Below are 24,343 nucleotides of genomic sequence, written 5' to 3' on the forward strand. Positions count from 1 at the left end.
AACCAATTTTCTTGATTTTTCTAAAACATTTTGGGTTTATTTGTTTTTCCAAGACTTTTCCAGATTTTCCAGGACTGTATGAACCCTTCATTTGATGAGTATTTTAGCAACATATCTTGCTAATCCGACACTAAATCCTACTATATTACACATAAAACATGTAACTAGTTATACAAGTTCAATTTCACACACAACTGTATTGTAAAGTGCCAAAACAAACCGTAACACAATACAATATTAATATTCTCGTATTTCATATTATGCCATTGAACATTTATTAGTGTATATTTATATCTTCTATAGCCAATGTTCTGTGTCATGGGCGAATATCAGTTTGTTGTTAACCTTGCTGTTGACTGTTTTTATATGTAATATTTTTACGCATATTATAAGCTTAAAGCTACTATATTAAAAGTAAATACAGATAAACTGCTGTGCTAATTATAAAAATGTGTTATCTATTCAATCCAATTATGTTGTCAAAAATAAGCTAATTTATACATCGAGCAACCAAAGAAAAAATGTTTTACCTCATGATGAGTCCAGTTGAAGCTGCTAATACAAGTGACTCCGCCCAGTGCCAACATTGCTCCATTCCTCATGGACCTAAGTTAGTTTTAATTTATTTATTTTTAAGTTAATATTAAATAAAAAGGAAGTTGTGTTGTAAATTTGCACACTAAAACAAAACAACTATATGCTAATTATTCGTTTGTCCCCATTTCTGAAAGACACGTTTGATTGGCTGTTCCAGAATTAGCAACATGTGACCGTTACTTCACGACCTTTCGAAAACTTTGGCTCTCAGTTTCACGCTCATGACAGGATTTTATGGGGAAAAGCGAACGACTTGAATGAAGATTAACGCCGAGAGGGAGGTCGTACGATGGCTTTTGAAAGGTATGTAGGCTAATTTTAATATATTTATCGTCCATAAGCTACTTTCAGCTTGATATTAGCAAGAAATTTGATTAGCTTTTGGTCTGGCTTTCAAATGTAACGACCGAAAGTAACGCTGAGATTGAGTTGACACGATGCTCTTTTAAAAGGTAACGTTAGGTAATTTATTTGCCTTTCAGCTAGCTTGTGATTATTAGCAATAAATTTGATTAGCTTATAGTTTATGACTTTCAAATGTAACTTTCCTGCTGAAAGGAAAACGCAGACAACGCTCTTTTGAAGCGAGGTAATTGTAATTTATTTAACTTATAAGCTTATTTCAGCTTAATTTGTTGATTACTAGCAAGAAAATTGATTAGCTTATAGTTTATGACTTAAATGGAACTTTCCTCCTAAAAAGATAATGCTAAGAGGGAGTTCATATGCAGGTAAATGTAATTTATTTGCCTTTTAAGCTTATTTCAGATTAGCTTGTAGATTTTTAGCAAAAAATTGTGATTATAGTTTATGGCTTTAAAATCAGCTGCCTCTTTCATTTTGCTTGAGGTAAAGTTGTTTTTATATTCGCACATTAGTTTAGTGACAAATAAATTGGTTAAATTCCTATATTGTTTACTAATGTACTTTGAATATTGTAAGTATTGTAAGTAACAACATTAGCGCTTTATGACTGAGCAATATTGTACTTTGATAGTCATTTGCTGCTAATGACATCAATATTTATAAGTTGCAAAGAATACTTTTTTTGAAATTACATTATTTAGGAGAAAGTCCAAATGTTTGAATATAAAACATACTCTACCTCAATCTTGAAACGTGAGCTTTCGTTATATTTAGTCGTCTTGTCTATTGAGGTCAAGTTGGTTTTATATTCACACAGACTTTTTAACTTGATAATTTAATTTCTAAATAGTGAAATCCTATTATCAACTAACGATTATCAATGTACAACAGTGTTCAGAGTCAATTAAATAGTGCTAATGTTGTTTTGAAGTATTGCTATAGCATGTGATTTCAGACCAAAAGTTTTTGCGTGCTAAACAATATAGGGAGCAAGTTGTCCCTAAACAAATGTGCGAATGTAAAACCAACTTTACCTCAGTGTTATTATGGTTACATTTTAAGTTGTTTAGAAGGTTATATTGAATTTGTTTGGCTATATTTTGGTTTAGTTTTGTATGTTTATACTCAAATTTGTCTGAACTCGCCTGCTTGTGAATTTTCCTGTTTGTGCACTCATCCTTGCCATTTTGTGTTGTAAAATTAGAAATTGTTAATGTTATTGAGGATATGATTTATTTAAAATTGAGTGAGACCTGTCTATTTGATGTTTTTTTTTTTCTTGAAATAGTGTAGCTTTCAAATGTATATAACAGAATAAATAGATACAAATACACCACGTACAGAAATTACATTGCAACCTATACTCAGGCTTAGTAGTTTGTTCTAGTCATTCCTGGATTATTGGTGATTTATTAGCAAGCCATTTCATTAGCTTATAGTTTCTGAGTTTCAATTGTAATGCCTAAGAGGGAGTTTGCACACAATGCTTTTTTAATTGTAATTTATTCACCTCAAGCTTATTTCAGCTTATTGATTATTAGCAAGAAAATTGATTAGTTTATAGTTTATGACATTCAAATGTAACGTTCCTGCTGAAAAGAAAGATAACGCTGAGAGGGAGTTCATATGATAGTTTTTTAAAGTTAGGTAATTGTAATTTATTCACCTTTTATAAGCTTATTTCTGCTAGCTTGTTGATTATTAGTAAGAATTTTGATTAGCTTATAGTTTATGATTTTAAAATCAACAGCCCCTTTTATTATAGATGCGGTAAAGTGGGTTTTATATTCCCACATTCGTTTAGTTACAAGTTATGCTCCCAAACGTTATATTGTTTACCATTGTACTTTTGAATATTCAGACTGAAATTACATGCAAGTAGGATTTCAAAACAACATTAGCACTTTATCATTGTGAACCATGTTGTACTTTGATAGTCAATTGCTGCTAATATTATTTCAGTATCTATAATTTTCAAAGAATATTTTTTTGAAATTATATTATTAAGGAGAAAGTCCAAATGTGTGAACATAAAACCAACTTTTCCTCAGTCTTGAATCGTGAGCGTGCTTTATATTTAGTCATCTTGTTTATTGAGGTAAAGTTGGCTTTATATTCACACATTGAGACTTTTTCCGTATTAATTTAATTTTAGTGAAATACATTTTAGTGATAAACAATATGGGAGCAAGTTGTCCCTGAATGAATGTGCGAATATATAACCAACTTTACCTCAATATAATTAGGTTTATATTTTAGGTTTGGTAGTTTGTTTAGAAGGTTGTTTTGAATATATTTGGCAATATTTTGGTTTAATTTTGTATGTTTATACTCAAATTTGACTTGTCTGAACTCGCCTGTTTGTGAATTTCCTTGTTTGTGCACGTGTCTGCGCCATTTTGTGTTGTATTGTTGTAGTTTGTCGATGTTGTTGATGATATGATTTATTTGACTTTGAGTAAGACCTGTCTTTTTGATGGTTTTTCTTTAAATAGTGTAGCTTTCAAAAGTAATAAAAAAATATTTTACTAATAACACAGCATAAATGGTAAGAATACACCACATAAATTGCATTGTAGCCTAATATATTCAGAGTTCAGGGTTTTTGCGGGATCTTAAAATATCTTAAATCTCAAAATCTAAATTGTAGGCCTTAAAAAGTCTTAAATTTACTGAAATATTATGTTGTAGGTCTTAAATCTATTTTAAATAGGTCTTAATTTCCCCCTTTGTTCATTGCTATCCTAAACCCATACAATCACCAACAATCCAACTCAATAAAACTTAAACTTATTATTTAAAAAGGTAATTTCTAACTCTATTTACCATAATGATTTACTTATTTTCCTTACAATAACATTTGTTTAAAAGTACTTTGTGTACACAGCAAAATACGGGGACCCAAAACAACTCTATGGGTGTTAATTTCAACACTTTGAAAGTGTCTCATGGGGTCCACTCAAAACAGAGTTAAATCAACACTTTCTAAAGGGTTGGCACATTGACACCGAAGTAAGGGTTAATTTTAACTCTGGGCAGAGTTAAACATTCACCACTTCAACAATTCATTCAGTTTTTAAAATGCAACAATGTCAAATATGCTTTAAATGTTTTATTAGTACAGACAGTATCAACAAAATATATATGACCAGTGCTCAAAAAGGCTGTTTCAGTCCTTTGGTCCAAGCTTGATGTTTCATCAGAGCAATTTGAAAGTTCAATATAGCGTCACTCATAGTTTTCTTCTGAACTCATAGTTTTCTTATGAAATTACATTTTAAACTTGGCTTGCAAATCTTTTACTTCTGGTGTTTCCTTGGTCCTCCATATCAAACACAGCAGTTTAAATGAAGGTATAAATGCTGTAAACTTGTGTGAAAACAAACTGGAGCTAGGAAATCTCATCAAGCATGTCCTGTGAATGAAGTGCTTCTCAGCCACAGGATGACCTTTTTATCCATGACGATGTAGCAGCTGCTGATCGCTCGTCTGGTGGTTCCTGATGCACGGATATAGGGTGATGCTCATCTAAGAACTCTTGAAGACTCCAGCATGACTAAGAAACATGTTTGAAAACAAATTGCAATCAAATTCTATGATATATTTAAAAGAACATTTAAAGTAAATAAAACCTTCAAGAAATCTAAACTCACCTTTTGAAAATCTTTATGATGATCCACAACTCCCAGCTGGTTGAGGTGACAGGATATGGAAAAGTAGAAAAAACACATATATCACTGTTGGATCTCCAAAAACAATTAGGTTAACCACTATGACTAGAACTGGAAAAACAGGCAGCTGTCTGTCCAGAATCCTGAATTTAACACAACACTTGGAGCAAAATTTAGAGGAGCTTAAAATCTTTTATATCATTTAGTGATGCTGACTTCCCCAAAATATTGGCCACAGTGTAAAAAATATTCATAAACTTACAGTTTTCTGTAAGCATGTGCGTGCATGTGTGTGTGTGTTTGTGTGTGTGTGTGTGCGTGCGTGTTTCTTTACCAGATTCAACTTGTTAGGCCCTTTCAGGTCCAGTATTGACGCCACCTTTCCTGGAGTCTAGCAGATGTTTCAGGTCCAAATATAATCTAAAATATTAGGATAAGCAGAAGAGGAAAAGTGCAAAGCAGAGCAAAAATTATTTAAGTAACAGTTCACCCACAATACAAAACTTATCACCTTCATGTAGGGCTGTAACGATACACCAAACCCACGATTCGATTCGTATCACAATTTTTGACCCACGATTCGATTCGTATCACGATTTTTTTTTTTCGTGTGGGGTGGGGAAAAAAAGATTTTTAAAACTATTTTTTATTAAATAGAATTATATCATTTTTGTTTTCTTTGTAACAAAATACTTTTGAAAAACCAAACAGAACTAAACTCCATTTTGTAGATGGTTCAAGCATGTTAAAAATTCTTTTTCAATCAAGTTCTCTTACATAGAAAAAGTAAATTAAATGGCTACTAGGGATGCTCATTTCGGTTAATTTTGCTAACAGACAACCGCCGCTCATTAATTGGTTATTATAATAACGGTTAACTGGTCAGATTACTATTAATTTTATATTAAACAAATTGACGTGTCTATTTTGTGTCTGACACATTAAATATTGCATTTTAAATTAGGCTACTGATTTATTTTTAAATGCTAGCATATTAATAACAGAACAGAACAACAGAGCATCTTCACGCACCTGCAGTGTTTAGCACAGAAGAGCAGAATAATTTAAATAAAATGAATAAAATAAATAGGACTGCCCTAAATTATTTTCATTTAAATAATTAATTTATATTACAAAACGAAAATACTGACTGATTCTTTTTAATAACCGGGATGGGCTGTTTTTTTCCAATCATGTTTTTTCTTCCGTCAAATAAAAATCGCAGACTTCCTCAAATTGCCGCTCCATGGAAAAAATCTTTTGCATTTTAATAGAAATCATTATTTTAAAGAATAAGTCCTGATGGTTTCCTCTCTCTCCCTCGCGGTTCAAGTGTGCGTGCTGCATGATGAAAAGACAACAACAACGCACGCATATGTAGACTTTTTGTAAACAGTTTTGTTGTTTAAATATGCTATTGCATTAATGTGCATACATGCTTTATAAGCCGAAAACAAGGCGTATCTCACTGCCTTTATGCTGACAAGGAAAAAAGAAGAGAAGAAAGCGCGGTCCTCTTATGAAACGACTGAATCAGCTGGGTATCGATTGTGCATAAGTGTTGCTGTCTGTGTTGTTACAATTGTAATATTTAATGCTATTCTTATATTCAAGATTTGTACATTCATACAGCTCTGGATAACTTAAAACAGCGATTAGACCTTCAGAGCGGCATGCGTCCTGAAGTAAAGCGAAACGGCTATAAACTCCAGCATGATAGAGTGATTATAACCAGAGTCATATACCTTTATCTATAAATAAAGTATAACTATAGAAACTGTGTTCATCTTAACTGAAAGCTTCGTCCTGTTTCCTGGCCTCAAGCATCGCGCTGTCAGTCAGCACGTAACGTTAACTCTCAAAGGTTCAAACAGAAAGCGCACAGCACGGTTACAGAAAAGTTTCCTCTGCAGAGGAGTCGGGGCATCTGGTGAACGCCCATCCCTCTCTGCGCAGCCACATTAACAAAAATGCTTTGACAGCACTGGCAATGTTTCTGCCGTTGTCTGTTGTCAAGAGGGGTTAAGTTGGTTTTGTTTTTGATATTCCTGACACATTCAGACAGTCCCTTACTAAGAGCTCCGTGCGAGCTCTCCCGGTTAAACGCTAATTGCGAGGGCTTAAACGGAGCAGTGCTCGTAATGTCGAGCGAAAAAAAGTTTTTCCTCACGTTCTTCTTCAACTAGCTCAACTTTTGCAGGCACGCGTGACGTTATTGGAAAGGTAGTCACGGGGTGTGTCGCGATTCTCCCTTATCACACCGCGACACAGGATCGTAGATCTGAGTGTCGCGATTTCGATTTTATATCGTGGATCGTTACAGCCCTACCTTCATGTCATTTGTTATTCTCTAATGCTCTAATACCCTCTCAGTTTATTGTGAAACAAATACAGAACTTTATCAAACATACCTTCATTATTATCACCACATGTGACCAAGAAGGTGTGCTTGGTCATTTCACCAACTCTGGAAATACACCATCCGTCTCTAATCAGCCACCGTCACAGGGTCTTGTGTTAATGTATAGAGAACTGTGGCTGTTAAAAAACAACAAAAAATTAGTATCTAACACATATGCATAACCTTCAGATAAAAAAGAGACATGAACATCACAAAGTATGCCTCACACTTTTTCAGATATCTTTTGATTCAGATGTTGATTATTGATAATAAATCTACAAATCAAACCTGTATCATCATTAGGCTGCTCAAATATGAATCAGTTGATTAATTTTACAGACAGGTGGCAGTTTACAACGCACTAAATTGTCTTTAATAAAACGGAAATGTTGTGTACAATACATGCTAAGTTTAGCCTATAGTTTTAAGCACAATATCATGCCGAAGAAAAAGTTTGACTAAGATGTTCCTGACTACAGAAATAGCCTAACTTACTAACGTCAGACATCCCTAGTTGGGAAATGTCATTTTCGGGGGATACAGAGTTGATTTGCGGGAGGTAGCGGGAGAGATGGGTAATCGAAAAGCAATGGGATGAGTTGCTTGCGACGTACCTGAAGAGCGGTGGGGGTGACTTGCGCGCGATGTACCTGAAGAGCTGGGAGGGATGCGGTGGAGAGGGGTGTGCAAAGTGTTTAATGACCAGGCGGGAGACGCGCGATTTCCGGGAGATTATCATTCATTTGCGGGCATCTATTTGGGCATCTGGGAGTCTTTGTGCATTTGCGGGATAACGTTAACGTTAGTCCCGCAACTTCCGGGAGACTTCTGTAACGTTAAATGTCTGAGAAAGTGCAAACGCGGTCATTTAAAGACATTAATGTTAACATTCCGACTTTAATGGTTGTCAACACTTAATATAATTCAAGCGTAGGCATGTTCATTTACTCACCAGATATGTTTTAGAAACTCTCCAGAGCTTATGGAAACCGTCCTGTGTTGCCGTTAGCATCCGGGCAGAGTAGGCTAAGTTAGGCGGCTCCGGGGATTCCCTCGCTAGTTTGCTTCGAATTAAAGGAGAAGTGTCGATTTTATTTTACAGATGGGTAACAATGCACAAAATGGCATTAAGTGTGACAGAAATGCGTTGAACATGTACATTTGATGTTTTTATGCACTTTGTATGCGTGAGCATATATAAAAAACATTCTTGAAAAAAAGTCAATAGTAATGCAGTTAAGCTAGATACACAAACGACCATGAATGAACCGCAGAAGTTTAAAATTGTCACTCCATTCTAAAGTTATTAACTTAACAATATGTTTACAACTGTATTTCCTTAAAGAAAGTCAGTAAAATACCAACATTTAGGTAGTTTGACTCGCCAAATGGCGTCTGGAAAATTCTTCAGTGACTGGGGCTGCATGAATTCCCGGATGTTGGAAATAACACCACCAAGTGTTGAAAAGATAACTCCTTGATTTCGCACTGAATAAAATCAATTCTAACTCTTATTATATTCATTTGTCAAAATCTAACTCTTTAACGTCAACACTTTACTCTGAAATGCTTCAACACTGAGAATTTAACTCTGATGAATTTGCTGTGTATTTACACCGACACCGACTTGGACAGATTGTTGTGCATATATTTAGTTAGTTATAGTTTGTATAATTTTAAAACATTTGTTCATTTTTTTTTATTTTAAAGAAAATGTATGTTGGCAAAAAAGTGTATGTATATAAGTAGATCTTGTTTTTACACAATATTTAATAAAATAATAAACAGTATTTAGTAAAAAATATTTTTTATTAATAATGTATTATTAAATGTATTTAAAGTGAATTTTTTGATGGGGCAAATAAACAAAATCTTTTCCATCTGGGCCATTTGAAAAATTCCTTATTGTTTAGCCCTTGTGAGGCTAAATGAGTCTAAAATTTCATTCATGATGGTCTTAAAAAGTCTTAAATTTAAATTGGGGAAACCTGCAGAAACCCCGGAGTTAGGAATTTGTTGTAGTAATTAGATTCTCCCCATTCAAAGTGGATTCTATTGAAATAGTCATTAATTTTAGTTTCTGTTGACTTGTGAGACAGATGGTGTTTTTTAGCATGACAGATAAAAAACAGATAAGCATTAATAAAATATAACCAAATTTAAAACAGACTACAAATACATCCACTTATTTGCCAAATTACATTTTCCTTTGTTTCTTTTTTTTTAAGTTATGAGGAAATGATAAGTTGTAGAAATATTTTAGTATTTTTAGGGAAGTCAGAATTTACATTCATTTTATCTGCTAGCCTGTTTTTTTGTGCGTTGAAATTACTTGATAAATGCAAAGAAAATGAACTTTTACCAAATGTCAGATGCATCATTTGTTTACATTTACCACATAATTTGCATATTACGTGAACGTTTTCCTAATCTTTTTCTCCTGTCAGCGGATTTGTCTGTCTGATGAACATGAGTCAGAAACGCCAACACACCTGCTAATCTGTATAGCAGCCAAATCTAGACTATCTACTTCCTCTGCTCTCAGTTTTTTAGCTCATTTTAGATTGTAGCATTGTGGTTTTGCTTTTGCATCTGCATTTTTTTCATGGTAGTTATATGGAAGATGGAGTTTTTAGGAGAGAACTGCAACATGTGCAGATTAATACATGCTTGAAAAATTGTTATCAGGTTATTTGATGTTATCATGCTCCCTAAAATGTTTTTTTTTTCTTGTGTAAAAGTGTGGCCCATACAATGCAACACTAGTTACCACTATGAGAAAACAAAAAACAAACAAAAAAGCAGGCAAAATTATAATAATAATGCATGGCGATTTATTTAGATCTTGTAAAGTGAAGCACTTATGTTGTCAGGAGCCATACGTATTGATTTTATTTTGCCTGTATATGCGTTTCTGACTGCATTTTACGAATCACCCTATTGTATTGTTGGCCAAGCTACAATTCACATTAAACAAAAGATTTATTAATAATAAAATGACAAAACACACACATTATTGAAACAATGTAAAAATATTGGTTTGTCACATTTAGGTCTGTTCCATACATGTGCATTATTTCATATAGTTTCAGTGACTTTACTATTATTAAAAGATATGTAATTTGATGGTTAGTGTATGTAGTTTCAAGTTTTTTCACCCCAAAAATTAAAACAAAATAATATCTGATGCAAGATGATAAAACCGTAAAGTTATTGGGTTTTCATTCTAGTTTTAGAATCAACTTTAAAGGGCACATAGTTTACCCTTTTTTATGATTTAATATTAATATTAAGGTTCTTCTGAGTGTGCCGTTTAGGTTTAGTTCAACACACACAGCTCAGATGTTTTTATTATGATGTGTTCAAAAGTGTCATGTTGGGGGCTTTTACACAGTTTGCTGTTTAGAGGCGTGTTGCTTCACAGTTTCGGCTTCCCGCCCAACGTAACAAGGGGGCGGAGCCAAGGGCTCCCCCGCTCTGTGTTTGCAACAGACAGGCTGACAGACAGAGAGAAAGGGAAGCTAAGCTAAGCTAGGATGAGCATTCAGCCATGCATGTTCGACCCGGACACAGACTAAGCAGAGAGTACAAAATCATTTGTGTCTTTGTATAGTCTCAGTGTAAAAGTGCCGAGCTTATACACCGAGACTAATAACCACACACACACTGAATTAAATTTGACTGAGGCACCGAATGCACCGCGACACGGCACACCAGACACTCTTAGAGGCACGGCAGAAACATGACGTGTCCTGAATCGTCGCGCCACGCATTCCAGATCTCCAAACACAAGCCTCCACCAAGGCAAACACAACGGCACCGCTGACCCGAAGCTCCGCTGCGTGCACCCCGACAGAAACCCATGCCCAGAACTACGAAATGCACGGTGCCACGCCACGCAAAAGGTACAAGCAATAATTCCGATTACAGCGATAATGTGGAGAATATTGAATTTGATTAAAAAAATAGAGCAAGGGTGTTCCTTTAATGATATCGCTTTGACTCACACGCTGAAAATGGCGTACGTGCAACAAGAAACTGAGGATATGATCGAGACGCGAGGCTGTCAATCAATATTGGTGGGCGGGGGGGACCGCTCTCCTACGTAAAGTCGAAAAACCGCTCCAATTGGTCCATCGTTTTTATGTTGTTAAATTGAAAAAAAAGGACTGTGTGTGTTTATTTTACCCCAATATGACTTTATGACTTTATACAATATGAATTTTTCACCATAGGTGCCCTTTAATGTAATTAAAACCGCATGAGTTAATTCAGTAGAAAGAAACCTGACTGTGTATTTTGACTGTGTATTATTCTGCTTTAAAAGCAGAGAAATGTCAAAGGGGAAGTCATTCAGAAGTTACACCTTAACAGAAGTTATCATTGTTTTTTACATAATTTATTATATTTACACTTTTAAAAACATTTGAGATGACAGATATTAGCATTGATATCTATATTGTTCAATATGTTGACAGGGAAAGCATCTGATTTAGCTTTTTTTAAATACTGCCATTTAGGTTGGTACTAATTTGTTGATACTTGTTTGTCAATAACTATGGATGTTTATGCTTTCTGAGTCTGAGATGCTTTAATATTGTAATTGTCTGTAATAAAAACAATTAAATGGGAACTAGGCCTGACTCAATAATCTAAAAATGAACTTATTGCACAACACATGGACACATGACCTCAATCATTTTAGGTGATTGAGATATATCGTAAAAAAACAATTTTAGCAAGATTTTAGCTGATTATGCAATAATCTCTATTGGAGGTGTCAGTGTCAGTATGGTTAAAAAAACACTGTAGTATTTACCATAAATTACTATAGTACAGGGCTCAACAATAAGGACTGCCCTATGGCCCGGGGGCAGTGTGAAAGATGCTTTGGACAGTAGACAGGATTATTACTGGCCCGATTGGGAAAGTGCTGCCTTGTCACTAAAGTTTAACTTGCCTGCGACTATTAGTCAATTGTGTGCATTTTAAGCTTGAGCTTTTTGGTCTTAAAATGCTATCTTCTCTGATGTCGATTGCTTTTCGGATCCTCCTATCTGTTTTGAAGCACGCTATTTTTTTCCGTATCCTGGTAACAACCAGTACAGCGAAGAGACGGCAACATGGCAGCAATATCAAATTAAAAGGCTAAATTAAAAATGTTTATAACGTCTTGGAAGCAGACATTTACATGAAAACACAACGAAAAAAATGGTGATTATTTTTATTTTTTATTTAATTAATTTATTTTTTTGCACAATTTGCCAGTCAGCCACCTTTTGTTAAATAATTTCAAACTGCAATAAAATACCTCCACATTTCCCATAATGCAATTTTTGTTTGCATAGCTATGAATTGTGCTCATACATTTATTAACATTTTTCAAATATTGAAATTCTAGATTCACAGAATTTATTTTTGACACATTATTTAAAATATGTGGCTAAAAAATAAGTATTAACTTGTCTTTTTTATTTTTATTTTTTTAATGGGGCCAGTGAAAATTTGGGCAGGGCAAGTAAAAATCTGAACCATTGGCCCAATTGGACCAGTAGAAAAAATCCTTAGTGTTGAACCCTGTAGTATATTTTAATGTGCGTGTCTAACGGCTGATTATCACAGAACCCCGGAAGGGACGTAGTGGAGGAGAAAAAAATTGGCTGGGTGAAAAAAAAATAACGCAAAACATCTTTGCGAGGGAACGCAAAAACAGAAATATATATTTTCCTCCCACCCATTTTTTTCTTTTACCCATTTTTTTCTTTCACCCATTATTTTTTTTTCACCCAGCCAATTTTTTCTCCTCCACTACGTCCCTTCCGGGGTTCCGTAGATTATAGATATGGTAGTAGATATGACAGCCTCTGTCACTATTATTTAACTTGCACTTTTTTGTTAACGTTTATTTTTATGTAATTGTTTAGGACAGTTGTTCTTAAACTTTTTTCACCAAGCACCACCTCAGAAAAACATGTCTCCCCATGTACCACCATAATAACCAGTATTCCAGTATTGAAATACAGTAGCATAGTAGGCAAAAAAAACGCATATTAATTCTTAATTAGAATATTATTGTCATCATCCACTTAAAACATTAAAAATAGTACATAAACATTAACAGTCCTGTGCTTACAGATAAAAGCAAAAAAACAAACAAAAAATGTTACATTTAAAGTAAAATGTGATTTTAAAAGTTAATTAAAAATGGCACTGTTCTTAAAAAGTAAAAAGAAAACTGCTGTATGTAACGGGTTATTGTTTGCGTCAAATGGTTTAAAGTGTTCATTTTCTTTTATTATTCAGCGATTCTTCCGCACACCACTAGAAGGAAGCCTGCATACTAATACTGGTACATGTACCAATGTTTGAGAACCACTGGTTTACGATATGCGTTTCACACTAATTCCAATGCCTCATTAGTAAACTGTTAAATGACATCTAAATTCTTAATAATAAAGTATTATGTGTCCTCTGTAAGATTGTGCATTGTGATATTGTATTGTTATTCTGGCATCAAATAATGAGTGGGATAAAATGACCTTAAAATTACAATAATATAGTTTATCGCAATATATTTTGGTGCAATATGTCATACAACAAATATATCGAGACAGGCCTAATGGTAACACTTTACAATAAGGCTCCATTTGTTAACAACAACTACATAAGTTAACATGAACTAAAAATATCTCTTAATATTATTTGAGAAAGTATCCGCTCACCGAACAGTTGTATTTTTCTATATTTAATGTATAACTGTTGTTAACAATAACAGACAATAATTTAATGTATTAATGTAAAAAATAATAAAATTATATAAGCTTGAATATATCAACTTGATTTCAATGAATGCTAATATGCATGATATGCATATTATGCATAATATGTATATAATTGTAACATGTCTACGCTAAACTATTTCACATTTTTAGTCAGGAATAGCTTGTAAATACCACACAGAAATGGCAGATAACAAAATAAACACATTGAATTACACAAAACCAAAAAACAAACAAACAAGAAAACTGTTATAATTATGTTAATCATTTTGACAGTCTTTTTACACCAGCGATATGTCAACAAAATTCTAGTAAAACGGTTTTCACTCAGAAAGTGCTTGTAAATTTTACAGCCAATATCAGAGAGACAGCAAACAGGCTTTTTTAACTAGGAAAAACTCGTTTTGTCTCGTTTTCAAAATGATCTGGAGTAGTTTTTGTGTTTTTTATTGCTTATCTTTTACAGCATTTGATCTGAAAGCATGCCTGTAAGTGCCTGGCAGTGTTTTAGGGGTTGAACGATGGATGATATTGATTCTCTGGAGCATTTGTAACCCATTTACAGCCCACTAAGGGTTAACGAATTGACACAAAGGCCTGGAAATGGTCTCAAAGCCCCAGATGTCTGCTGAGTTAGCAGGAGGAGCATCTGATCCTACTGGTTAAACCGAGAAGAACTGAAAATCTGATTTACATCCATCAATAAAGGCACTCTTGGGGAACTTGTGGACAGGTTTAGAGTGAATAAGCAGAGAGTGAAGCAGCAACTAATGGTCATATTTCTATCTTGGGCTGTGATGCTATGGGAATGAGGTGGATGTTGATGATGAAAGCTTTTGGTTTAGAGGATGACTGAACTAATGTTGTGAATACAAAACACTGGCATGGAACAGCAGTATAAATGGTCTAAAAAATCATTGGGTTGATCAGAATTGAAGATTGTTTGTGGCAAAAATAATAAGGATATTAGGTAGAGGTGCTCCGATTAGCATTTTTGGGGCCGATTACTGATTACTTGAAGCCATATCGGCTGATACCAATCACCGATTACGGGGACTAATTGACGCCTTTTATTAATCATGTTTTTATAAATGTAGATCACAAACGTTATATGAAAACTGAATTTACTGAAAAGCAACATGCTAACCTGAAACATACCAACTTGTGCTTGGTTAGCTAATAAGAACAATTTAGGGCAGAGATGCCCAAACTAGGGTCCACGTGCCAAAGCTGGCCCATGATAACCTTTGATTTGGCCCTCTATCCCCTCTGAGAAGAGAGGCAGAATGTTGGGCGTTTTGGATCAGATGTGAGCTCAAATTATAGTTTAAAAATCTTCAGCTTGACGCATCGCCACCTGTTGAGTACCCCTGCTTATGGATGGTATGATGCAACAGCAGCAGTTGCGTGAGTTCTTCAAACAAAGAAATCATTGTTTCCACTAATATCCACGGCACACACACATTTGATCGGCCTTCGTGGAGCCAACCGATCAAACTCCCCCAATCGATTATCACGCGATTGTGATCAATGACCGATTAATCCGAGCACCCTTAATATTAGGTAAAATCATGTTCCATGAAGATATTAGGCAAATATCCTACATATCCTAAATCCGTCAAATCAAAACTTTATAGTAATGTGCATTGCTAAGAACTTAATTTGGGCATCATTAAAGGATTTAAAATTATTTTTAATTATTTTTCTCAATATTTAGATTTTTTTCCCCCTAATTCCAGATTTGCAAACAGTTGTATATAATCCTATCCCAACAAAACACGCATCAATGGAAATCTTATTTATTAAATAATGTATAAATCTCAATTACAGAAACTTGACCCCATTGTTTTTGTGGTCCAGGGTCACATATGTTTATACTTCTACTATATACACAGAAGAAAATATTAATATTGGATTGACTATTTTTTAAGGTAAGTTGTTATAAACAATATTGGCTGAATTTAAACAAACAATTTATGTTGAACATCACTCAATTTTATTTGTTTAAATTTAGCCAATAAAATTTGGTTGCAACAAATCTTAAAAAATGTAGTAACTTCATCCAATGAATTTTTAGTGTATATACACACAAATACATGCATAAAAAACAACAACATTACAAGGCAAAGATATTCATTCATTAATTAATTTTCTTGTCGGCTTAGTCCCTTTATTAATCCGGGGTCGCCACAGCGGAATGAACCGTCAACTTATCCAGCAAGTTTTTATGCAGTGGATGCCCTTCCAGCCGCAACCCATCTCTGGGAAAAGGCGAAGAGATTATAGAACCCAAATAATTTCAGTATATATAAAACAGTGGGTGTGTGGGCCTTTGTCACTTTTTTCCACAAGTGGTTCGTTTGCATCCCTGCTTGTAGATATCTGTCATGGTTTTTGTTTTATCACTTTTTGACTTGAATGAAGACATAGAAAGACACAAGCATAAATGCAATAAATCCATCAAAGTAGTACATTGCATTTTAGAAAAACAAGAAAATGAAGAACTTTTGATTTGTTATATTATTTTACAGATTACACACAAAAAATGTAGTTTTGGTGAGCATAACGTCTTTTTAGAATAATGTACATAAATTACCTCATGTGTTCACGCAACCCTCTACAATGTGAGTAAATCACCTGTCACTAGGCGTGCAGGTTATCGAAAAAATCTGATATTACACTGAAAAAAATTATTCGAAGATTATTCATTGAATTTACTAAGTTATTGTAAACAATTTGTTCATGTTGAATTGAAACAAACAAATTAAGTTGAACTTTACTAAATTTAATTTGTTTAAATTCAACACAAATAAATAGTTTGCAACAATTTTGCAGAAAACATTTTTTTTTCCAGCGAAGGATATTTTATTTTTCTGCAATTTTAAATATTGCGATATGAATACAGTTTTAACAGCTCTATTTGATGGATTTCTGTGGAGTCTTAATTGTATTTAGGTTCAAAATTTGAATAATCACAATGCAAAATGCTTTTCCTACTTTCCTTTGTGTCGTTTCCAGTCAAAATATGCTTAGATCAAGTGCAAATATTGTTTTTTTTTCACTTGAGAAGAAAAAAGTCAAAATTAAGAGTTATCCCTTCATACAAGAGAAACGATCTGCTAATGGAGTAAGTAAATTAATCTTGTTTTTGCTTTGAAATGTTGATATGTGGACTAGAAAAAAGACAAATTCTAAGTCAGATTTTGTTGTTGTTGCATACATTGTATATATTCTGTTTAAATACAGTAATAAAATACAATTCTGTAGCTTCTGTTTAACTATAATTCAGACTCAACATTGCATATCTTGCGATGTGACTATTGCGGGTGCGCACAATGCCATATCGATGCTGAAATGATATATTGTGCAGCCCTTATTAACATACATGCATGCATACAAACAAAAACAACAAGAACATGAAAATACATTACAAGCCAAAGAGATTATATAGACTAACTAATTTCAGAATTAATTATAAATAAAACATTGAGTGTGTGGAACTTGTCTTCATCACTTTTTTCACAAGTGGTTAGTTTGTATTCCTCCTAATAGATATGTGTCAAGGCTTTTGCTTTGTCATTTCCTGTATGACGACTAAGAAAGGTACAAGCATAAATGCAATAATCAACTCATTGCCCCACTTACTTTCTCTCTCTACTATAAATATTTGAGATCAGTTAGCATTTTTTTCAACATTTATATCAATATTGTTTGTTTATATTTTCAACATTTTATATTAATAAATTCAAGTACATTACAAGAAAACATCCTTTTTGATTTGTTACTTGATCACACACAAAAATGCAGTTTTGGTGAGCATAAGAGACTTCTTTTTAAAATAATGTACATAAATCTTGTGTGTGCCTGCTAGGGCTGTGCAATTAATCAAAAATCCGATTTCGATTTTGGCTTCTAACGAGCGCAGACATCTAAAGTCATCTTAATGCGAGCGCTTTAATGGTCAAATAGGTGTCAAAACGCGGTGTTTAGTGATTATTTATATTAACCCTCATTTTTGTAATGAACAAACGAGTTGAGGATCAAAATACACGTGAAAGAGAAACCAGAGACAGCGCGCAATTCATACTGCAGCCTGTTTTATCATTAATCACACAACGAGAAAATCCCTCTCTGCTCTTAACTGAAGGACTTTTGTTGCTAAAGTGTTTTTCTTACTGTGAAGATGCTTAAAGCACAGTTTGTTATGTTGGCTTGAGAAAGCCAACATACTGTTATGCTACTCTGTCCTTGAAAACAAACGTATCTCCTCCTAGGCCGTTCATGCCACAAGGCCCAAATGTGGTCAAAATGTGCTTTCTACATTCAAGATTTTTGCTATATCTCCTCATGCCTATAAGACTTATTGTTTTTTCAATAAAAAATGTTAAATATTAATTTTTTATTATCCGGGCATATAAAAAAATTATACAAGCCCCAAATTTGGCCAAAAGCTGTATTTAGATGCGTTAGATTTTGTTGCTATATCTTTAAGGTTTATCAGACTTTATAGTTTTCCAATAAATAATTTTTAAGAATTATTTTCCTTATAATATGGCAAGCCATTTTTGACTTAAACTCCATATTTTTTTACTGATATGGCAAGCCATTTTTGCATGTATCACTTTCACACTTCTTAAGCATTGTATTTTCAAAAAAATACGGCAAGCCATTTTTACCTAATGTTTATTCCCTTAGTCTCTTAATGATCAGGGGTCGCCACAACGAAATGAATCGCCAACTTATCCAGCATTTGTTTTACACAGCGAATGCCCTTCCAGCCGCAACCCAACACCAGGAATCCATAATGTTCAAGTCCAGTTTTTGACACTCATAAAGACTGTCATAGAAACATCGCGGTTGATTAAGATCACTCATATTGCCCAGAAGCTTTGATGTATCATCACTAACCTGTCAAATGTCCCCATAGCAATAAAACAGTATAACCTAGCAACCATTTAAAAAAAACAATATCTCTGCATCAGAACATCGTAGGGACCTGGGCATTGGCTTGTTTCACTCATGCTAGCAAATGGGACTTCCTGTGTACTATGCATGGTAACAATGATAATGGAAGCCAAGTGCTAATAATGATTAGCTACATGCTATGAATGATTATCTAAATGCAATAACATATGCTAGAAATGCCTACTAAGTATTAGCATTTGATCAAAAATGTACACAAGCATTGCCATTTAGCAACTGCTTAGCAACCAGCTAACAATGCCATAATTGTTTTAGCAACTGCTTAGCAACCACTTAGCAACCGCCACCCTGCTTCCTGCCAACTGCCATTCCTAGTCCTAGCGCAATCACTTCTCAAGCCAACATCAAAGTTTATCAATAAACTTTAGGTTCTAGTTTCATATTTTTATTCTATTGTATTTATTTCTCTTTCCTTTGCAGGGTAGAAAATAACTGTACATATACAGTTGAAGTCAGAATTATTAGCCCTCTTGAATATTAGCAACCTTTTTCCTGCCCAATTTCTGTTTTATGGAAAGAAGATTTTTTAAAACTTATTTCTGAACATACAGTAATAGTTTTGATATATCATTTCTAATTACTATTATCTATTATCTATCTACATTATCTTTGCTATGATGACAGTACATATTATTTTTCTAGATATTTTTCAAAATACAAGCATTCAGATTAAAGTGCAATTCCAAGGCTTAATTAGAGTAATTAGGCAAGTCATTGTATAAGGGTAGTTTCTTCTGCAAACAATCAACAAATATATTGCTTAAGGGGGCTAATAATATTGACCTTAAAATGGGTTTCAAAATATTTAAACCTGCTTTTATTCTAGCTGAAATAAAACAAATAAACCTAAAAGAAAAAATATTATTTGAAATACTGTTAAAAGTCCTTGCTCTGTTAAACATCATTTGGGAAATATTTATTAGAAAAAAATTCTCTGGAGCGCTAATAATTTTTAAATTTAAATTTAAATCGTGATTACAATTATGACCAAAATAATCGTGATTAGGATTTTTCCCAAAACCGAGCAGCCCTAGTGCCTGCAACCCTGTACAATGTGAATAAATCACCTGTCACTATAGATGTGCACGATATTGGGAAAATCTGATATTAGGTCATTTTATTTTTCTGCAATTTTAAATATTTTGATATGAATACAGTTTCACAAAATAGTTTTAACAGCACTATTTAATGGTTTTCTGTGGAGTCTTAATTGTACTCAGTTACAGAAATTGAATAATCACAATGCAAAAAAAAATTCATACTTTCCTTTGTGTTGTTTCTAGTCCAAATATCTAAAAATGGTTAGATCAAGTGCAAATAATGTTTTGCTTTCAACTTGAGAAGAAATAAGTCAAAATTAAGAGTTTTTTTTCTTAAAACAAGTAAAGCAATCTGCCAATCATGGAGTAAGTAAAACAGCCTTGTTTTTGCTTTGAAATGTTGATATTTGGACTAGAAACAAGACAAATTGTAAGTAAGATTTTGTTGTTGTTGCATAAATCGTATATATTCTGTTTAAATACATTAACCAAAACTCAGACTCTACATTGCATATTGCGGGTGCTCACATTGCAATATCGATGCTGAAACCATATATTGTGCAACCCTGCTTGTCACCATTCATTCATTCATTCATTTTCTATTCGGCTTAGTCCCTTTATTTATCCGGAGTCGCCACAGCAGAATGACCCGCCAACTTATCCAGCACATATTTTTACGTAGCGGATGCCCTTCCCTCTGAGAAATACTTTTTCAATAAAATTGACTTATTGTCAACCACTAGGGTTGGGTCGATAGACGATGCCATGGTCCATCGCCGATGGTCGATAGACATCACAGTGCTGAGCTGGCAATCCTCCTTCCCGCCCCCCGTCGCGGCAGCAACCCGCTCGTGAAAAATACTCACTTAGGCCCCGTTTACACTAATACATTTTAGTTTTAAAACAGCATTTTAGAATGAAATCGATCATCATCCACACTTTCGTTTCATCTAGCATTTCTGACTTCCCTCCTACCACAGTATACCACTAAAAAATCACATCACGTGACCACACACCCACACAACTATTCATGCCAGAGTCCCATGAAAAAAGCGATTGACAGGTGGTAATTTGTATGTAACTTATGTTTATTTATTTATGATTTGGTTATGGGTAAAACAAAGACCATGCGGGTCAGATAGCTGAAACATTTGGCTGCAAATAATTTGTTATGAATGAAATAAACGTTCATAAATAATTAATTTACTGCCGCCTATGACAACGATGCCATCCTCCATCGTGATGTTTCACATTAGACATCGTACGATGCTAAATTGGTCGACATCACCCAACCCTATCACCACTGAATAATTCAATATTAATGTCACCACACAGTCATTGAGTTCATTTTGATCAATGTTTCCAGATAAATTTTATCACAGCACAGTGAGCGCACTCGATATTCTTGACACATTTTGACAGATTATCAGTAGTAGCAATAATGACCAATAACGTGTCAAGCACGAGTTATTTCATAAATACATTTATAATAGCACGTATTGTTAACTTTGTTTTAGAATTTTATTTTTTATTTTTTATTACAATCACATATTCAGTCTTTTTGTGGAGAAAAGCAGACACCCAAATATTGCATATACTGTATATACACGTGGCTAGTAAACTAAAACATGTACTAGCCATTGCCATGCTTTCCATAGAGGGTTAGCATGTACGCTTAACATACATTCTCAGTAATAAAGGAACAGGAACTATCACTGGAACAGTGCCTTTTTAAAATGTACACAATTGAATAAAAAGGGTTCAAATTGTCACTTCAAAGGTGTAATATATAGTAGAAAATGTACATAACATGTAGCTTTTAAGGTACTAATATGTACATCTTGGGTACAAACACACTCACCAGCCACTTTATTAGTTACAACTGTCCAACTGCTTGTTAATGCAAATTTCTAATCAGCCAATCACATTGCAGCAAGCTAATGCATTTAGGCATGTAGACCTGGTCAAGGCAATCTGCTTCAGTTCAAACCGAGCATTAGATTGTGGAGGAAAGGTGATTTAAGTGGCTTTGCATGGTGTGGCATGGTTGCCAGATGGGCTGGTCTTGAGTATCTCATCATAAAGCGCGAATTAGGGCTGGGCGGTATATCCATTTCTGAGAATGTATGGATATGATTCCCCAACGCGATGAGGGATTATCCAATATCTTTCAAATCGATATGGTTTGAGGCCACACATGCACATTGCTGCATAAAATAGACCACTCCAATGTAGCAAGTGGGCTCCACTTGCACAAATGAGCACATGCGTAAATGAAGGATTTCCTCCCTGAGTCATACAAAAGATTTGTTCCAAATGAACGAATCGTTCAAGAACGGCTATCACTGACGCGACATGGAGGAACACGCAGTGCCGGTGTTGTATAAAAATCTGACTGCCCGAACAAATCTGACTCCCCTCAAGTGCATTCAAGTCACACACTAACCCTAATCCTTTTGTCAATCATTTCTTCCGCAATTGACAGCAAGTATGAAAATAGAAGTAAGTTGACAAGCAGCACCTGAATGTTCACAAGAATAAAAAACACCAAAAGGGGACGAATTTATACCTTTTAAAAGTATATATACATTTTGAAAGTAAAACCACCTCATATTCATCGATTATAAGTTCAGTATTTATTACATGACGGTCATATAACAAATTTAACATAACACATAACACTGCCATCTGGTCTGTTATTGTATATTGACTTCAATTTCGATATATTCTATTCACAGGGTTCAACACTTAGGATATTTTCTACTGGCCCTCTACTGGATATTTTTTACTATCAGTGGTGTAAAGTAACTAATTACAAATACTCAAATTACTGTAATTAGTTACTTTTTCTCAGGAATTGTAATATACTAAGTAATTTTATAAATGTGTGCTTTTACTTTTCCTTGAGTACATTTTTAGTGCTGTATCTGTACTTTTACTCCACTACTTTCCTTCAACCTGCAGTCACTACTTTATTTTTTCTTGTATATGGGTATTAGAAAAATTAGTCCTGTAATTCCCGTCCAATCAAATCACACATAGAAGGTAAATCACCTCATAATGAACTACCTCAAGACATGGGCGATTTATAAATGCAGCAAACTGTTTGGAAGCGTTGAAAGTGTCCAAGAAGACGTCCAAATCTTTACACACGTTGAACCAGAGACTGTTTAGATGCAGGTCACTAATAACAAGATGGCAGATGTTTGCTGTATGATGACCAAAATGGCCTTAAACACCCAGCAGGCACAAGACGTCAACATGATGTCAGATTGACGTTGTACCCCAATGTCGTGGGGACGTTGCATTTTGTTTGGTATTTACTATGATCTTCTATGTAAAGCTGCTTTGACACAATTGACATTGTAAAAGTGCTCTACAAATAAAGGTGAATTAAATTTAAATGAAAATCGGGTTGACGTCAGAACTCAATGTCAGACCAACGTCAATGTCCAACCGAAAACCAACCAAATATCAACGTCTAATGATGTCACAGCTTGAAGTTGTGTGGACGTTACCACTATGACGTCTATTAGATGTTGGATTTTGGTTGCCATACCTGATGAATAAATATCAGTATTTGACGTCAATTTGATGTTGGTTAAAAATGTTTGCTCGACGTTGGATTTTGGTCACTTTCTAACAACCTAAAATCAACCAAATATCAACGTCATTTAACGTTGTTATTGGACATCAAAATAACGTTATCCTTAGACGTTGGCTAGATGTTAAATTTTGGTCACTTGATATCACAACCTAAATCTAACCTAATATTAACGTCCTATGATGTTGTGTGCCTGCTGGGCAATAACTACATGAACTACATCATGGAAGTGCAGCCAACAGATCTGCAACAACTGTGTGATGCTATCATGTTAATATTGAGCAATATCTCTGAGGAATATTTCCAGTACCTTGTTGAATCTACGCCACGAAGGATTAAGGCAGTTCTGAAGGCAAAAGAAGGGTCAACTCGGCACTAGTAAGGTGTACCTAATAAAGTGGCCGGTACGATTATATACCAGAGAAGGTTCTGCTCCTGTAACTTATAATAAATATATAATGGAAACATTAATACAGGAAATAATATACCAAAAAAGATTTACTGATACAAATCAGATGATTAGAAAAAAAATTGCAAAATAATAAGGAAGAAGTGGGTGTAAAAGTGAAACCTCACACATGCAGTTTTTCCGTAAGCATGAGCTACTGCTTACTTTTAAACTAGTCATTGAACTGGTGTAAAAAAAAACATACAGCTTCCCTCAATTCTATTTATTAGTTAGTTACAGTCCTGTGAGTCACTATAGCATATATCCATATCAGCTTGATTCATTCACATTGGACATTCATATTTAAATGGGACTTTTGTCATTGGAGAGCATGGCCGTTCCATTGATATGTTCATTGTGCTGTACAGTTTCTGTCTGCGTTTCTTTCCTCCAAGCTCTTCTGAGGATTAATAACATACCGGAGGCACTGTCTTTACCTGTTCTGCTTGTAAAG

The 24,343-nt window shown here is 34.3% G+C and overlaps 1 protein-coding gene and 1 long non-coding RNA gene across 4 annotated transcripts in view; one reads left to right on the forward strand and one right to left on the reverse strand.

Annotated features, from left to right (window-relative positions):
* Positions 1 to 782: 782 nt before the first annotated feature.
* The window catches only part of LOC141378498 (uncharacterized), a 282,672-nt gene continuing 259,111 nt past the window's right edge, over positions 783 to 24,343 (forward strand). For all 3 annotated transcript variants that reach the window (XR_012393178.1, XR_012393179.1, XR_012393180.1), the window contains exon 1: positions 783 to 900. This is a non-coding gene — a long non-coding RNA (uncharacterized lncRNA). The remainder of the gene's footprint in view (positions 901 to 24,343) is intronic.
* Positions 23,826 to 24,343, reverse strand: part of gpr65 (G protein-coupled receptor 65) — a 6,733-nt gene continuing 6,215 nt past the window's right edge. Inside the window, exon 2 of the mRNA NM_001423209.1 lies at positions 23,826 to 24,343. This exon is cut by the window's right edge and continues 876 nt beyond it. Within this exon, the coding sequence (NP_001410138.1) occupies positions 24,193 to 24,343 (151 nt within the window). The 3' untranslated portion in view covers positions 23,826 to 24,192.

Source organism: Danio rerio, chromosome 17 (genome assembly GCF_049306965.1).
Source record: "Danio rerio strain Tuebingen ecotype United States chromosome 17, GRCz12tu, whole genome shotgun sequence".
Lineage (NCBI taxonomy): Eukaryota > Metazoa > Chordata > Actinopteri > Cypriniformes > Danionidae > Danio > Danio rerio.